The sequence below is a fragment of the Eretmochelys imbricata genome, chromosome 18, assembly GCF_965152235.1.
Source record: "Eretmochelys imbricata isolate rEreImb1 chromosome 18, rEreImb1.hap1, whole genome shotgun sequence".
Taxonomy (NCBI): Eukaryota; Metazoa; Chordata; order Testudines; family Cheloniidae; genus Eretmochelys; species Eretmochelys imbricata.
In genome coordinates, this window is record NC_135589.1 from 9,851,863 (window position 1) to 9,868,862 (window position 17,000).

The 17,000-nt window shown below is 49.0% G+C and overlaps 1 protein-coding gene across 1 annotated transcript in view; it reads right to left on the reverse strand.

Annotated features, from left to right (window-relative positions):
- Positions 1-4,420: 4,420 nt before the first annotated feature.
- KAZN (kazrin, periplakin interacting protein) overlaps positions 4,421-17,000 on the reverse strand; it is a 393,973-nt gene continuing 381,393 nt past the window's right edge. The window contains exons 14-15 of the mRNA XM_077837231.1: positions 6,869-7,001; positions 4,421-4,585 (exon numbers count right to left, since the gene is read on the reverse strand). Coding sequence (XP_077693357.1) covers positions 4,421-4,585; positions 6,869-7,001 — 298 coding nt within the window. The remainder of the gene's footprint in view (positions 4,586-6,868; positions 7,002-17,000) is intronic.

The window sequence follows — 17,000 nt, forward strand, 5'->3', positions numbered from 1 at the left end:
TGTGCATTTCCTCTTCTACTCAGCGGTGTCATATTCGCCTGTTAAACATCCATTGCCTTTCACCACAGAGGTGTCTGCATTTCAGAGGTAGGTGGCATGATTCCTGTATGTACATGTGATTGATTTATCCATACCCAGACAGTTTGTTTTATCTCGCCTCTCTCAACTCTGCCTTTCCAAACAGATTTACTTCTCCTTCCTTGTCTCTAGGCTGCCCATTGGCAGAGGCTTTCTCCTCCCTTCAACTCTTTCCTTACACCAATGGGACTCGCATACACATATCAGAGGGCAGAATCTGACCTGTTGTCCTTATGGAGCCTTTCCTATGTCCCCTTCCCTTGCCTCCCCTCTGGTACAGAACAACTTCCTGATAGATCCTGATTCATTTGCATGACATCTAAACAGCCCCTTTCCTCCTATATTTATACTATAGTCCCCATGGGTGATGTATTTTTAAGTCTTTGACTCAGTCGCACTGCTGACCTTGCCCTGTGGCAGGTTTGTCTCTCTTTGGGGCTCCTGGAGTCAAATATGTGATGATAAACACCTTGCTGCTAACAAAGGAAATGGCTCCTAGGTGAGCTTTCAACAGGTAAACAAAACGGCCATTCAAAGTGACATTTGATGCCACTGCACCAGAATAGAGGATAGTATGTTACCCAGTAGGTGAAGTGGTTTTTTAGGTTACACTTTTGTGGAGGAAATTGGTTACAAACATTTGCCCCATCTCTGTTTCAACACAGTTCCAGTGGTTATTAAAACAAGGTATTTAATGCCTGAATAAACCAATGATACTGAAATAGCTTTCACATGATACACAAGTCACGGTTCCTTTCCTAGAGAAACAGTAAACGGTATCTTAGTGTTCACTGAATGGTCACTTTCGGTTGTCAGCGGAGCTCATTGATGCAAAGTTGGCATTTGGACAACAGATTTCCCTAGAGAATTCAGAAAGTCTTAGTATCTGACTAAAATGTAAGGGCCTGATCCGAAACCCATTAATGTCAATGGAAAAACTCACATTGGTTTTAAGAAGCTTTAGATCAGGCCCTTAGTTAAGAAATTGTGTGGGGGCCTGATGCAAAGCCAGCTGAGAACGTGGATCTTTCCATTGACTTCCAGGAGCTTTGGATCAACTCAGATATGCTTTCTGCAGCCATTATGCCCATGGAGCAGCTGCAGGATTGGGCCCTGAATGTGAAATTCACCCCTGTGCAGAGAACACACACAAGATTTATCTGTCACTTAAGATCTAAGCACTTAAGCAGGTACCTAACTTTAAGCACACAAGTGGTCCCACTGAAATCAATGGGATTGCTCACATGCTTGAGGTTAGTCACATGCTCAAATACCAGGCTGAATTAGGGCCTATTGTCCAGATTTTTAAAGCTGTTTTGGTGCGTAAGGATGCAGGTAGGCACCTGTCATAAATATAAAGGGAAGGGTAAATCCCTTTAAAATCCCTCCTGGCCAGAGGAAAAATCCTCTCACCTGTAAAGGGTTAAGAAGCTAAAGGTAACCTCGCTGGCACCTGACCAAAATGACCAATGAGGAGACAAGATACTTTCAAAAGCTGGGAGGAGGGAGAGAAACAAAGGGTCTGGGTCTGTCTGTATGCTGCTTTTGCCAGGGATAGACCAGGAATGGAGTTTTAGAACTTTAGTAGTAATCTAGCTAGGTATGTGTTAGATTATGATTTCTTTAAATGGCTGAGAAAAGAACTGTGCTGAATAGAATGACTATTCCTGTCCGTGTGTCCTTTTTGTAACTTAAGGTTTTGCCTAGAGGGATTCTCTATGTTTTGAATCTAATTACCTTGTAAGGTATCTACCATCCTGATTTTACAGAGGTGATTTCTTTACTTCTATTAAAAGTCATCTTGTAAGAAAACTGAATGCTTTTTCATTGTTCTCAGATCCAAGGGTTTGGGTCTGTGGTCACCTATGCAAATTGGTGAGGATTTTTACCAAACCTTCCCCAGGAAGTGAGGTGCAAGGGTTGAGAGGATTTTGGGGGGAAAGATGTGTCCAAACTACGTTTCCTAGTAAACCCAGTTAGAGTTTGGTGGTGGCAGTGGAGATCCAGGGACAAGGGATAAAATTAATTTGTACCTTGGGGAAGTTTTAACCTAAGCTGGTGAAAGTAAGCTTAGGAGGTTTTCATGCAGGTCCCCACATCTGTACCCTAGAGTTCAGAGTGGGGGAGGAACCTTGACAGCGCCTAACTAACTCTCATTGATTCAATGGGAGTTAGGCACATATGCCCCTAGCAGATGCAGCCTCTAGCACGCTAGCTGATTGCTCCTAAATCCATATTCAGACAGCTCAGTTGCCTAATTTTCAGAGATGCCGGGCACCCCAGACAGTCTGTGAGGCACTACCTGTCTGTCAGTGAGATCAGAGTTTAGCGCCGTATATTTAAAATCCCTTTTTCTAAATACTTGTTTGTCTCACTCAGTACCAGAGAGGAAAAGAAAAAAGAGAGAGACAAAAAGAGTGAAGCAGAAAATACGTGTTGTAAGTGTTCTCCTCCGGACACAGATTTGAGTTTCATATTCTGCTTGCTTGATCTTCCCCCCGCCTTTCATTTTTCGCCATTCATGCTAATGAACCTTGTAGTCCCAGGGAATCTCTTCATTTCAATTTTCCAAAAGGCTTGTCTGACAGCTACTCTGTGGCCTTAAATGTGTAAAATTGATCTTTCCTCACTGTGAGCCACTCTGAGCCACTTCCCCTTAGTGAGCCACTTGACTGTACTGGGCCAGATCCTCAGATGGTGGAAACTGGCAGAGCTGGAGCGAGGCCATTTTGCCTAAAACAAACCCAACAGCTGCCTGCCCGACAATATGTTTCACCAAAAGAAAACATTTACTTAGAACCCAGAGCCCCGATGAGCTCCCATAACTTCTAATAAATAAACGAAAGCGTCCTTTGGGCCCAGAAATTTTTAGCAATAATCGTTCCACAGTAAGACCATACTGATAATAATACAGAACCACTGAGCCAGAAAGTCCCCAAAGTGCTTTACAGACTGCAGCAAAGAGCTTGCTCCGTCATGGCTGAAATGCATCCAGCTCTGGAGAGGAAGACAGCACCCATTCTATGCCAGACACGCTAAACAATCATTCATAGGGAGGGAAGGGAATTATTATAAGAAGCTCAGCACAATGTGTGTACCAAGGTTTGAATTTGGCCAAGATATCAGGACCAACACTCTGTGGGCAGAAGCTCATCTTTCCACATTTTTAACTGGAGCGAGGACACCTCCAACAGCATATGGTTATTAACGCCGTGCCGGGGCACTGGCTCAGGACTGACTCACAGGGAAGAATGTCACCTATGGAATCGCCGGCATTGCTTCTCGTCGCAACAGACACTTCCTAGCAGGTATCCCACCCAGGCACTGAAAGTTTGCCCGTGTTGGTGAAATCACATGGGACTGCAGGCTGAAAGAATAGGGCTGCTCCTACAGATGGTATCTGTCAATTTTGGAAGCTGTGAGTGCCCCAGAGGCTGAGAGGTGAGTCAGGTTTTTGAACTCTTGCTGCACAATGATGAAGTGACTTCAGATGAGGAAGTACAGCCCCTGCCTGACATTACTGTCTATCCATGGTATTTCTAAAGCACGGCTCACCATGGGATCTATGCACTGGAGAACAATGAAAGGGCCGATCCTTCAAGGTTCTGAGTGGGAGGCATTTCACTGCCTCACTTCCCACTGATCTCCTGCAGCGCTCCCAGCAGGTGTTCACCACTTTGCATAATGAGGGTCAGTGGCAGCACGGAGGGTGCCCCAAAGGGCCATATCCTTCCCGGCTCCCCACCCTGTTCCAAAGTACGGGTTGATTTTCATTCACCTAATTTCGCCTCCTCCTCATGTTTCCTCTCTCTTTTTATCCTTCCTCCCCAGTGCGACGTCAAAGCAGTAGACAAACGTGATGGGCTGATGCTGGGTGATGACTACTGGGAGCAATCTCACTGGGGCTGGTCTTTCCTGCCCCATTCAAACTGGCAGTCCTGAGGGCCCACAGTCATCCCATGAGTGCGTTTTGTATTTTTGGGGGGTCCACCCAGAGAGAGGAATGGATCAGTCAGGTCATTGGCTGGGCATCACTATCATTTCACAGGGGGCCCAGGTTGGGCTCTGAAAATTTTCTGGAATGCTTGCTGGAAATCTTTTACTATAGGGAATCAGCATTGGGTTTATCTGGGTCCCCCAGCATTAACACAATACAGACACTTTAAACAAAGACATGCCACCGTGTTAGGTTTGAACGGAGTTGCCTCTAGCAACGGCTACAATATGTACAACCCAAGAAGTGTGCGTTTCATTCATCCTCTTGAGATTTCCTTCCCATTTACTGGCCACAATGTCACCGTTGATTTCAGCGAGTCCTGTCTTGCCTGAACAATCCAATTCCTTACACATTGGTGACTTCCAGACTACCAAAGCGTTCCAAGCGGCACTGCTCTGGCCTACTTAGCTTCATCTCCTCACAGCACTCTTCGTTTTTGAGAGATCCATAGTCGTCATGGCAATCAGTGTCTTTTCCACTGAATCCCCTTCCAATTTTCCCCAGGGGAAGCTGCAAATGAAATCAGAGGAACGTAAGGATAATCTCCATCATTGTATGGCGATTTTTAAGAGCAGGTTAGAGAAAAAACACCTGTCAGAGATGGTCTAGCTAATACTTAGTCCTGCCACGAGTGCAGGGGATTGGAGTAGATGGCTTCTCGAGGTCCCTTCCAGTCCTATGGTTCTAATGTCATGGGGAGAAAGAGACAGGACACACAATAGTGTCATGGAGGGAAGGGGGCACCAGATCTGCTTAACCAAGAACTGACCCGAAGCTCCTTTAAAATCCACATACAGTCAGAAGTAGGATTGTAAAGGTGTCATTTCCGCAGAGTTCCATATCGCAAGAGCTTCCAGATCCAGATTTGCTCAGTATACAAATCAAAGGTTTGTTTCTCTAATTGCCAGCACTGGAAACTCAATCTGGAATCTGAGAGTATTAAAAACCCACAGCTGGGCCCTGCCAACAGACTCGGGCTCAGTCTAAGGGGCTATTTAATAGCAGTGCAGACTGGATCCCGGGCTATGGGACACTGCAAGCGGGGAGGATCCCAGAGCTTGGGCTCCAGCCTGAGCCCAAATGTCTACACTGAAATTAAACAGCCCCTTAGCCAGCCAGGATCTATTCCAGCTCAGGTGTCCGCAATAGAATTTTTCACTAAGTTCTGTCTGCAGATTCGTCACTGCCAGTCATATCAGCGCACAGCTTGATTGTCAGCTCCCTTGCTGAGGGGCCCGATTCTGCCTCTTGTACTCAGGGAACTTCCAGTCAAACTACCCACATAACGAGGGACCACTCGGCGTGAGTAAAGGTAGCAGAATTAGACCCTCAGTTGGCAGGGCTGGCAGTTAGGAATTTATTATTTTGTGCTTGTAATCTGGGTGAATCTAACCCCGAGTCATTGAGCTACAACAACCAGGGAAGTTCCAGGGTGGCATTTTTACAGTTACTTTTCAGAGGAGAATCCACCCACACTTTAAAAAAATGGCTTCTCTGATTATAGCCTCACATTAAGGCTTGAAATATGTTTGCATAGTTTGCATTCTGCTCCATACTTCCAAACAACCACCCTCCAGCTTCCATCAGGGACTCTGTGTTCTCTGTCTGTTGTTCCTAAGGAAGAGGTTGTTGGGGGGGGGATGGTTTCAGAGTCTGTCCTGAAGTCCCCCATTGTTTCCCCTTTAACTGTAAAGACCCAGGGCCAGTTCCTCCACTGGTGTTAATCAGTACAGCACCATTAGAGTCAATGGAGAGATTTCAGTTTGGACCAGCTGAGATTCCAGCCCTTGTTGCAGGCTGAACCCCCTTCCAGCCATCTGGAGTGGCAGGCACATTGCCAGTCAATGGAGTTCATCATGCTGGCCAGCAAGGGGCGCTAGAAAGCAACATAAGATACTAACCCTACAAAAGGGCTCAACCAGGGCTCCCTTGACATCTCTAGAGAAAGCTTTGACTCTGTGGAGGCATTGCACTGGACTGCTTTAGACTGCTGGCCCAACACCCACGGGTATAAGGCTATTTCTAAATATTTCTAAGACTATTTTAAAGTATTTCTTACATTATATATAATGTAAGAAATACTTTAATACACACAGAGAGAGAGAGAGAGAGAGACAGCTAATTTTAAAATGAATGCAATTAATTATTTCATTAGCTCACACATGCCTCTTCTGAGTATTTACATCCCCAATTATCATGGAGATGAAATGACAGCTCCAAGCAGAAAATCAGTCATTTCCAGCTGGGAGAGGGGAGTAATTTGGACGTGGTGATTAAATGGCCCATCCTATGCAAGTTATAATTGGTTTGTTATTGAGCTACTCATCACATAAATTCCAGGCTTAAAAATGCCAACTTTCCCTGGACACAAAAAGGCTTTTCAGTATAATTTAATTCCTGTAAAGAATATAATTTATAGTCACCCATCTTGCATTATGCTGCTTAATGCCCTTACTCATGCACCTGGTTGATAACTGTTATTAGCATCAGTGGGGAAACAATGCAGATGGGTTTACTGGGGCAATCTAGAGCTGTACTGCCTGCCCAGTTTCCCATTGGTCTCTGTGTGAACCGCCATAGGCTGTAGTGATAAGACCATAAAAGTGAAGAGATCGAACCTCAAAGGGAGAGCAGCAGGGAAAGGGGATCTGAGCCCGAGTAAGCAGTCATCAAGTCATATTTTCAACACAGCTCAGGCCCAGATTTTTCAGTAGTGTTTAGTAACCAGTTCGGGTTATAGTGTCATATTCGCCACCCCGCCAGCCTCCGCTGTAAAAATGTAAACAGACTCACCCTGCTTGCTTTGCATTTTAAGCTGCTCCCCTCCTCCTTGCTCTGCCTGGTAGCGCTGGAGGCGTGCCTGAGTGAACCCTGTTGGACGAGAGTCGACGCTCCATACCGCTCGCTCTCTAGAACACCTGTAGGGCTGAACAATGAACAGACACTCATCTCACAGAAGTTTTTAATGTGGAGCCAGTAAACGAAAGAGCCACATTCAAAATCAAACAAGTGGTGGCTGGGTTTTTTAAAAGGACTGGTTCATCTGATGCCCAGTTATAACAGGCATCCATGACAGCCAATAACTGAGGCTCGAATTGTAACATCTATGCTAGGGCAGGTCCAGAGGTGAAGTAAGCCGGTACGCTCCCGTACGGCATACTGGTAAGAGCCAGTGCGCTGTACCGGGATCAGCTTTCGCAGGTGGCAATTTAAAGCCCTAGGGTAGCGGTGGTAGTGGGGCTCCGGCAGGGATTGAAATGGCCCCGGAGCTCCAGCCGCTGCGACCGCCCCGGGGCCCTTTAAATCCCTGCCAGAGCTCGGCCGCTGCTACCCCAGGGCTCGGGCAGCATGGCTCAGGCGGGGATTTAAAGGGCTCGGGGCTCCGGCAGCTGCTACCACAGCAGAGCCCCAGGCCCTTTAAAGCTCTGCCAGAGCCCAGAGTCCAGAGCCCTGGGGTAGCGGTGGCAGCCGGGAGCCCCCAGGGCTCCTTAGTGATTTAAAGGGCCCGGGGCTCCACTGCGGTAGCGGCAGCTGGAGCCCTGGGCCCTTTAAATCGCCCCCGAGCCCCCAGCCGCCTCTGCAGCTGGTAGCTCGGGGGTGATTTAAAGGGCCCCAGGCTCCCAGCCGCCACGACCGCAGCTGGAGCCCCGAGCCCTTTAAATCAAGATTTTAAATCAAGATTGAAAGGGCCTGGGGATTTAAGGCCCTGCCTCTTCCGGTTGAGGCCACGCTCCCTGCTCAGGACTCCGGCGTAGCGGTAAGTCCTCTAACTTACTTTCACCCCTGGGCAGGACTAATGTGATCTCATTCTGCACAGTGTATTGTAATGGCTGCAGGGATCAAGAAAGAATCCCCCCACCCCCCCTTCTCTATGTGTAGAGGTGCATACCTGGCCTTTTTGCCTTCCTCTCAAGCGTCAGGTACTGGTGACTGGCCAATAGTTTCATGAGCCAATACTGTCCGCCAGAGTCAGGCCCAAAACAAAACTTCAACAAACCCAGTATTTGTGAAAGGCCAGATTCAGACCCAAACTTTCCTCCTGGCCCCTGTGTCTATAATGAGGTGAACAAAAACCTGGCTCCACGTCCCCAGAAGCTTCAGAAGAGGTCAGCTCCATCTGTGCTCTGACTCGGAGCAGCAAATTCCTGCTTCCCAAAATAATGAACTTCAGGCACTGACCAGCACTCCGGGCTTTCCAGCTGGATAGAGATGAGGGTGCATTTGCCAAAGAGAGATTTTTACAGGGTGCAGGGAGGAAGACATACCAGGCCCCTTTCCCATCTGCAAGGTTAGGTGGCGCCAGATGCTCCCACATGCATCTACCAGAAGTGGTGGGACTTCTTTGACATACCCAAAGTGGACTAGAGCCCTAAACTGGCTTGGCCAGAAAAATCAAAGGCATTGGATAGTGCACACTAGGATGGCCTCCAGGGGAGAGCTGATTACAACACAAAGCAGGTGTATGTGTTGATCTGGACAGCTGACCCGGACAGCTGACCCTGCTTTGGCACTAGAAGCTCTATTCCAAAGAAGAAATTGCTTTGGCTTGATTCTAGGATTGCTTTTCCTGGAGCGGGGGGGGAATTCATCCATCCACGATTAGAAGGGCTGGCTCCAATCCTTTTGTGCCGTGACAAAGTCCAGTCCTCTCCATTGCTCACAGTGCATGTCACCTGCTCCTTGCTGTCATCCAGTCACTTTCCATTTGCCTTCCCATCAATCGACACCCTGGCTTTCTTCCTCCCAGCAGCCATTCCACCCAGCGCCACAGTCCCCGGCAGCCAGGTTTTCTTCTCGCTCTGCAGTGTTAGGTGGTGGGGACACGGCGGCGGCACAAGGAAATCTTTTTGCTGCCCCTCTGCTCGCTCCAGGGACATAGGGTCCAAGTCAGTCCCTGCACCTGCCTCGCTTTTGTGCCTTTCATGGACATTCCCCTTTTCTTCACAAGTGTCATTTGATCCACGAGCCAATCTCCTGTGGCCAGCAGTGGGCTAGGCTCCATTCTGAGACATCGTGGGGCCAGGGTCGTTCAGCCTCTCCACTGTCAATGCATGTGCTTTGATTTTACACAACTACTTGGGAAGCAACTCTTATCTCACCAGCCTGTCCGTCTCCTCCTCCTGCTGCTGGCCCCTTATTAGCTCTAGCTCACTGGCTGCTATACTGGTCTTATTCCCTCTCTGCAGGAGGGAAAAACCATTGCTGACAACTCTGGATTCCTCTATTGGGAGAAATGGATTCAGGATAATGCCTCCTGGCTCCCCCTCTGTAAGGTCCCTCTCAGGCACTACCCTGATCATCTCATATCCTGCTTCACCCCTGAACAGGTATAGCCTGGAGAAAGCCAACTTCCTCTCACTGCCCCTCTATCCTAACCTGAAGGGACCATCCCTAGAAATGAGGATGGGGACATTTTCCAGACACATTCCAGCCCTGACCTCTCTGCCTCTTCTACCAGTTGGGACAATGGACTGAACCCCCCCAACTTATTCTGTGTAGGTCTCCAAGGACCCAGTAATATGGTAGCATCTTTAAAATTACTCCTGACATGTTGGATTTCAACAGCTGACCTAGCAGTGAAATCCCTCCCGTAACTCATTAGCAATGCCATGAGCCATCCTTTGGACAGCTGGTTTTGATGCCAGGAGAGTGGGCTGTGCCTTTGCCATTCTGGCTGCTGCTTCTCATCGTGACAGTAACAGAGCAGTCAGTAATCAGGGCAGGCAGAAATATCGCTTTCTAGTGGATGGGTTCTGCAACGTACAATGCTGCCATCCCCAGCGCAAAGCCTTCTGCTGTCAACACAGCAGATTGCTTGTACAGTACTGACAGCTCAGAAACTCTAGGGCTCCCAATTTGCCTGGGCTCTTTGCGGGTGTGTGTATGTGTGTGCAAACAAAAGCACAATATTTGCAATGTGAACCATCTGTTTCGGGTGAGCCAACTAACCAGAGCCATCTGTATAGTCGGGCCTGAAAAAGCTTGAAATCTCACTGCCTCCACTGGAAATTTGCAGGAGAATTCCCCTCTCAGCTCTCAACTGGATACTTTGCAGAAATCCTGCTTGTGTGGACAGAAGTGCCATGCAGTGAATGAGTGCCGAATACGCCCAGCAGAGCCGCAGTGCAGCGGCCTGTATTCTACGTTGCCCAAGGTAACGGAAGTCCAACTCAGCCTGTTATACAAAGTTGTTTGTAAAAGTCAGCAAAAAGAGGAGATAAAGAGCCTGATACTAACTGGATTGTTTAGGTTACAAGAACTGTGCTAAGGGATCTGCAAGGCTCCTGGTAAAGTCACAGGGCGGCATAAGAATGAGCGGAAAGATTCTAGAGATGGGTGAAAATGTTTATGTTGGAAATTAGTGGCATGTTTTCCCATTTCCTTGGACATTGTTGACCTGGGGGTGGGGTCACGCCATGGATGCGGGGAAAGAGGAAGACATGGACTGGAAGGAGTGAGCTTCGCAAGCTAAAAGCAATGCCCTAAAAAGCCCTGGGCTGGAACGAGCTCGGCGTAGCTGATAAGACATTGGGCCGTGCTTGCGTTCCTCCAGCAGCAAAGTTGCAAGTGAAAGTCGGCTCCAGAAACGGAAGCTGTATTTTCTAGCTTAGCTGTTCTTTTTTCTCCCAGTGCGCGCGCGCGTTCGGTCTAAAAGAAAATAGGCCTGGACATCACCAGCAGCACCAATAGCCGCTCCAGACCACCTCAGCCAACTTCATCTCTTGTTCGCATCCAAAAGGACAGTTAATACCCTCTGAAAGACTGGCCCACGGGGGTTTCTTCCAATCAACAAAGACTAAATACAGCTCAAATGGTTTTTTAATGGGTGGTTGCTACAATCAAAGTAAGCCGTGATCATTTGACACAAACCTAGGGTGACCATATTTCCCAATGCTGAAAAGGGACACCTGGTAAAATTACTCATATTCAAGCGAGTTCAACGGCAATCAGTCAGAACTATGCAGTACAAACATTCAAATTAACATCAAGCTGACTGAGCCCCTGTTAAAAAGCTGCTTAAAGATAAGAAGGTAAATAAAAAGAATCCAACTATACTGATAGTTGGATTCTTTTTATTTACCTTCTTATCTTTAAGGCTTTAGTGTTCACACGGGGAGAGGTCTCACACACACACACACCCCTCCCTCTCTCTCTTTCTCTCGCTGGGGGTGTGTGTCTGTGACTGACCGACCGGACCCTCCCTGCCTGGTGCTCTCTGCCCTTCCTGCCTGGCTGAGGCCTCGGGGAGGGCCTGCCTCTCCTGGTACCTGGCACCATGTCCTTCCAAGGCAACAAATGGAGAGGTGTGGGGGGGGGGACTCAGGGTCACATGCCCCCCTCCCCAGATTTCAGCCAGGATTCATACCAGAATGTGGCCAGCAGCAGCCTTTTGGCATGGTGCGGGAAGGAAGGGATGGGAGCTGCTTCCAGCCGTGGGGGGCGGGGGTGGGGGAAAGGGATGACCTGGCCCATGTCTTTGCAGAACTCATCTCTTCCCACCCCTACCGCTCCCTTGTGGCTAGAAGCAGCTAGTCCCTTCCTGCCCGCACAGTGTCGAAATCCAGGCTTCTGCTGGCCACTAACATAACCCAGCCACCACCTGTCCCCCGACTACAGCGCAGGCAGGAAGGGGTTAAGCCCTCAGGATGCATTGGGCACCAGGGCCCAGGGAACCTGACTGCAGGGGCTTCAGCGAACCCGGCCAGAGAGGTGGCCGAGCAGAGGAGGGTGCCTAGGGGACGGAGCGGGTGAAGAGGGTCCTAAGGCCCTGCCCGGGGGACTGCAGTGGAGCCTGCAGGATCAGGGCACGCATAGGCTGGAAATTGCTTCTCCCTGTCCTGCCACTCCAGAGCTTAGCTGGGAGGCAGAGAGGCTTCCCCTTGCCAGCGCTGTGCGGGGCTTTAGCATAGGCAGGGCTCGGCTCCTCCTGGCCAGCGCCCCAGGCTGGAGGGTCTTGGGCTTTCCCAGGGCGCCTGCCCAGCCGGAGGCAGTGGGGGAAGGAAGGAGCCTGCCGGCCAGGCTGTTGGTGAGCTGAGCGCTCCGACCGGGGGCTGGTTCTCTGCACAGCGATGGGAGCAGGAGGGAGGTGGGTGGGGAAGGATACGGAGGAGCAGCGGGGCTGGGGGGAGTGAAGGGGCAAAGCAGGGAGAGGGCAGCGAGAGGGGGAACATGTAAAGGGCCAATGGGTGGGCAGCAGAGGAGACACGTAACCGGCCGCCGCCTGGCACCCACCCGCACTCACCAGCCACCGCAGCTCGCAGCCAGCGCCAGCCGGAAATGGGACAGGGGGGTGGGGCCCTGCTGGCCGAGAGCTGGCAGGCCCCTGCTGGTCTGTGCTGACAGACCAGCAAGGGGAGCGGCTGGCCCCCCGCGCTGCAGCTTTGCCCCGCCACCAGCCTTGCACCCCCACCATCGGTCACTGGACCCTGCAACTCACCGCTGGTGGGCGGGCAGTTGGCGAGCAGGTATCCAGCCAGCAGCGGGATCTGCCAGGACTGATGGGGGGCGGGGAGACAGAAAATACAGGACAGTTTGCCCGTTTTTAAGAAAAAGTCGGGACACCTGCAGGAGGGCTTAAATATTGGACTGTCCCTTTAAAAATGGGACATCTGAATACCCTACACAACCCCCCAGACCACACTTTGCTATTGAATATTGTAACAGTGAACATGGGTTTTATTACCATCTTATCCCTTGTTGGGACTGAGACACCCCCCCTTCAATACAGCAGATCTCCCAGAGAGGCAGATTTTGTCCCTGCTGGAAACGATGAAAGACGACAGCTAACTCAGAGCTCCGCAAAGCACAACAGCCGTGAGCACGGTACAGATGCTTCAATAGATTAGATTGGATCTACACAGTCCAGCTATAATCACAACAGCTGGCTGTATTTTAGCCTCAATCTACGATCACTGCGTGTCAGTGTGAATGCTGTGCAAAGACTGATGGGAGAGACCCGCCCTTTATGAAGCCTCCACAATGATCAGAACTTTCAGCGGGGCCCCGCCAGCTGGCCACTTATCAGCATTTCATCCATTGGTAACAGCAGTCACTCAGCTTTTCCCATCGACAAATCAGCAGGCGTGAAACACGTTCTCTGTGCGGAGGGCCAGCACAAGGCTTATGCACCACTTAAATCGCACTTAATCCCTCAAAATAGAGCTTTATCCGATACTTACGTGATGGACCCCGTCTTGGCCAGCAACAGGCACTGAAGTGCAGAAGCCTACAGCTGAAAGCATACGTCTCTACAGTTTGAGCTAAAAAGCCAGAATCTGTGTGAATTAGGCACAGAGAGGGCACATAATAGACACTGACTAGTGTGTTACACAAGAGATTTATACTGGCTCTCTGACAATGGAGAATTTCACACTGGGATTGTGATTCCAACCCAGTGGTACATAGAACGTTATTTCAGAGCTTCAGAGAGTTTAAGGCCAGAAGGTACCATTAGGTCATCCAGCCTGATCCCCTGGATATCGCAGACCATTAAATTTCACCCAGATACCCCTATACTAAGGCCAAATACATTAGTTAGATTAAAGCGTTTCAGTCCTCAGGAGCCAGACAGAAAACAGGGGAGACCGAGATGTTGCTAGTGTCCGAGGCCTTGCAATGGCAGGGGATTGGTTAGGTGAGCTATGCCCAGATGATCTCAGCAGGCGAACCATGTCCCAGAGTGTGGAGGAAAGAAAATACACCCCATGGTCCCTGTCAGGCTTGCCAGGGAAAAATTCCTTCATGACCCCAAATCTGATAAGCGGTTAGAACCTGAGCGCGTCAGCAAGACCACCAGCCAGGCATCCAGATACTTGATACTTCAAACTTTTCTCTGCCCATCTCTTCATTTATATGTGACCAGTTTATGTGCTAGGAAGTTCCCTTTTCTGCACGCTCCTCCCATGTCTGCATGATTTTAAAATGAAAATGGAGAGCTGCCTAATCTGTGTTTGAACTGTTGCACATACTCCTTGGAAGCCAGTCTGAAAGTAAAGCTCTCCCCAGTTAATAGGTCCTGTCCTGCTTTGAGCCCATTTGAAGTACAGCTGGGTCCCAGCCAGTGGCAGATTTAGAGTTAGTGGGACCCTGTGCGCAGCTTCATTTTTAGGGTCCCTAGGGGGGACCAGAAAAAGAACATTCTCTCTCATTCCCCCCCCCCCCGTTTTTCATTCTTTTTTTTCTTCATTCTCTTCCTATATTACGTGTAATGGGAAGTAAATGAAAATAAAGTGAGCTACCTTGATTGGGACGGGGCTTGGCGTGTGGGAGGGGGTGCAGGCTCTGGGAGGAAGTTTGGGTGTGGGCTCTGGGCTGGGACAGGGGGTTGGGCTGTAGGAGGGGGTGAAGGGTGCAGGCTCTGGGAGAAAGTTTGGGTGTGGGCTCTGGGCTGGGGAAGGGGGTTGGGGTGCAGGAGGGCGTCAGGGGGGCAGTGCTTACCTCGGGCAGTGTGGCTCCCAAAGCAACCAGCACACAAACCCCTCTGACAGCAGCTCCTAGGCAGGGCGGGCCAGGTGCCCGCAGGTGCCGCCCTTGCAGCTCCCATTGACCACAGTTCCCGGCCAATGGGAGCTGCGGAGTTGGCACTCGGGGCGGGGGCAGTACGTGGAGCCGCCTCTCCCATGCCCCACCAGGGGCGTGCAGAGACGTGCCAGCAGCCGGCCACTTCTGGGAGTGGTGTGGGGCCACCGGCCATTTTTTAATGATATGCCTCTGCTTTCGGACTGAGTGCATGGAGCGAAAGCTCACCTGAGGTTTGCCAGGCGATAGCAAAGACTGAGGAAAGATCCCTCGGAACTGATGGGATATCTACAGCTTGCAAAGAGTTCACCCGCAAGCTGCTAGGTGGCAACTTGCATTGTGTTCTTTTGTCCTTTGAGGAAGAGTGGTCACTTACAACACTTATTAAGGGACTTTGGTTTCACATAAAAGCAGGAAAAATAACTAACTGTAGTCATGCAACATTTGGCAGAGGTTTCAAACACAGAAAAGTCAGGAAACCGAACGTTCTGGCTACCATGGCAACTGTAGCTCAGCCGCATTGTGCACGTAAAGTGAGCACCACAAGCAGCGGTGGGGGTCGAGATCATAATCTGTCACACTCGGATTTAGCTGTCCAAACAGTTCTAGAAATGCTAACTAAAGATCCAGCAGCCCTGGCTCTCTTTCCCACAGGAGTCTCCTTCACCAGCCCTGCATAGGATTCGGGAGCATGGGATAGGCCCTGCGGACCCCACTGGATTTCCGTGAAGTAGCATGAGCTCCTGCTGGGATTTGTCCTGGTTGCTACTGTGTCGTCCTGAGGCCACTCTGCTAGCTAGAAGAGCGGAACCAGAGTGGCAGAGATGGGTGGTTCCATTTCAGAGTCCAGGAGCTGCCCCTTTCACCCCAGCAGTGGGCCCCCGATCTGTCACCCCCAGGGAGCTTCTTGAGCCTTCCATGGGTGTTTCCACAGTAGGGTCTGATCTGTCTTAGGCTTTTTCTTGCTCTGAATACTCTTCTGACTTTCAGAAATGTAACTTGGCTGAAGAAGAAAGAAAACACTCTAGCTGCCATCACCACACTCTGGATTTGGGCGAGGGATTTTTTTAGCTTTTCCTAAGGGTTCTTTTGTGCTCGGTGGCGAGATCTCGAAGCCAAAGCCGGACAATCAAGAAAGCATTGGAAGATGGCTTTGGAAAATGAAATCCAGGACTTTAACATAATGGGGCTGTAAGATAAGCGCTGGGGTGGTATCATAGCGACAGGAAAATTGAAAGAGTTAAACAGAAGTTGAATGTAGCTTTGCAGAATTAGGAACAGACGGCTAGCGAGGGCTTATGCTGGAGAGAGAGAAAGCAGTGGAAAGTATGTTGACAGTTATGATAAAACACCGAGGAAGCCTTATTTGGACACTGATCTTAGACACTGTAGGCCTACTGCAGCTCAAATATCAGAGCAAAGCAAACAGTTCCATAGATTAGGAGCCGGGATAGAGATTCATCCTCACTCTGGGTGAAATTTGCTCCTGTGCAGACAGCCTGCATAAGACCTATGCACCTCAGTACAAGCTGTGCGTTGACCTTGTCCTGGCCTGCTGCACAGGGTTGGGTTACTATGGAAGGTAGCATTTTACCTAGATGAGGCCCATCTAGTCCCTGTCAGAGAGATCCAATGATGTGAGGATCTCCTCTCCTTAGGGGAGGGTTGGTTGGCAGGATCCCAGACAGAAAAGAGCTCTGTGTTTTATATATATATTGGTAATATGGCGATTTATGATTATACCACTGAAGAGCCAACCCATGTCACCACCATGTCACTCTTAGCTCCAGCGCCAGTGGCTGGTCCATGTAAGAGATTAATAGGCTACCAACTAAGGACAAACATCCAATACAAACAGAAGAATTCTCTGGGTAGCTGGTGAAGAATCACTTTCTTCATCAACAGCCTTATTTTAAACAAAAAAAGTATAAAGAGCCTGAAATTGCACACAAGGAAGATGTTGAGTGGAACTCGAGCCAGGTGAAATTGTTCAGACAAAAACTTTTTTTCCAGGTCAAAAATGCAGCTTGGGCAATATTGAAAGTTTTGTGAATTCATGTCGAGTTGGCCAAATTGTTCATTTCAGAAAAAAAAGAAAAAAAAAAAAAAAAAGAAGACAAATTCCCCCAAATCAAAATGTTTGATTTTGACATTTTCAGAATGAAACATGCTGATATTTTGGTTTAAAATTACTTTTTGTTCCCAAATTTCCTTTAAATTTATACTAAAAATATCAAACAACATTTTAAATGGTGGAATTCAAAATGAATGTTTCAGTTTTGTCAAAACAAAACATTTCATTCAACCTAAAATGATTTTTAAACTTTTTGTTGCACTAAAAATTTTGAATATTTTCATTTTTGCTCCAACCCAAAACAAATTTTTTCCGACTTTTCGAAATTGTCAA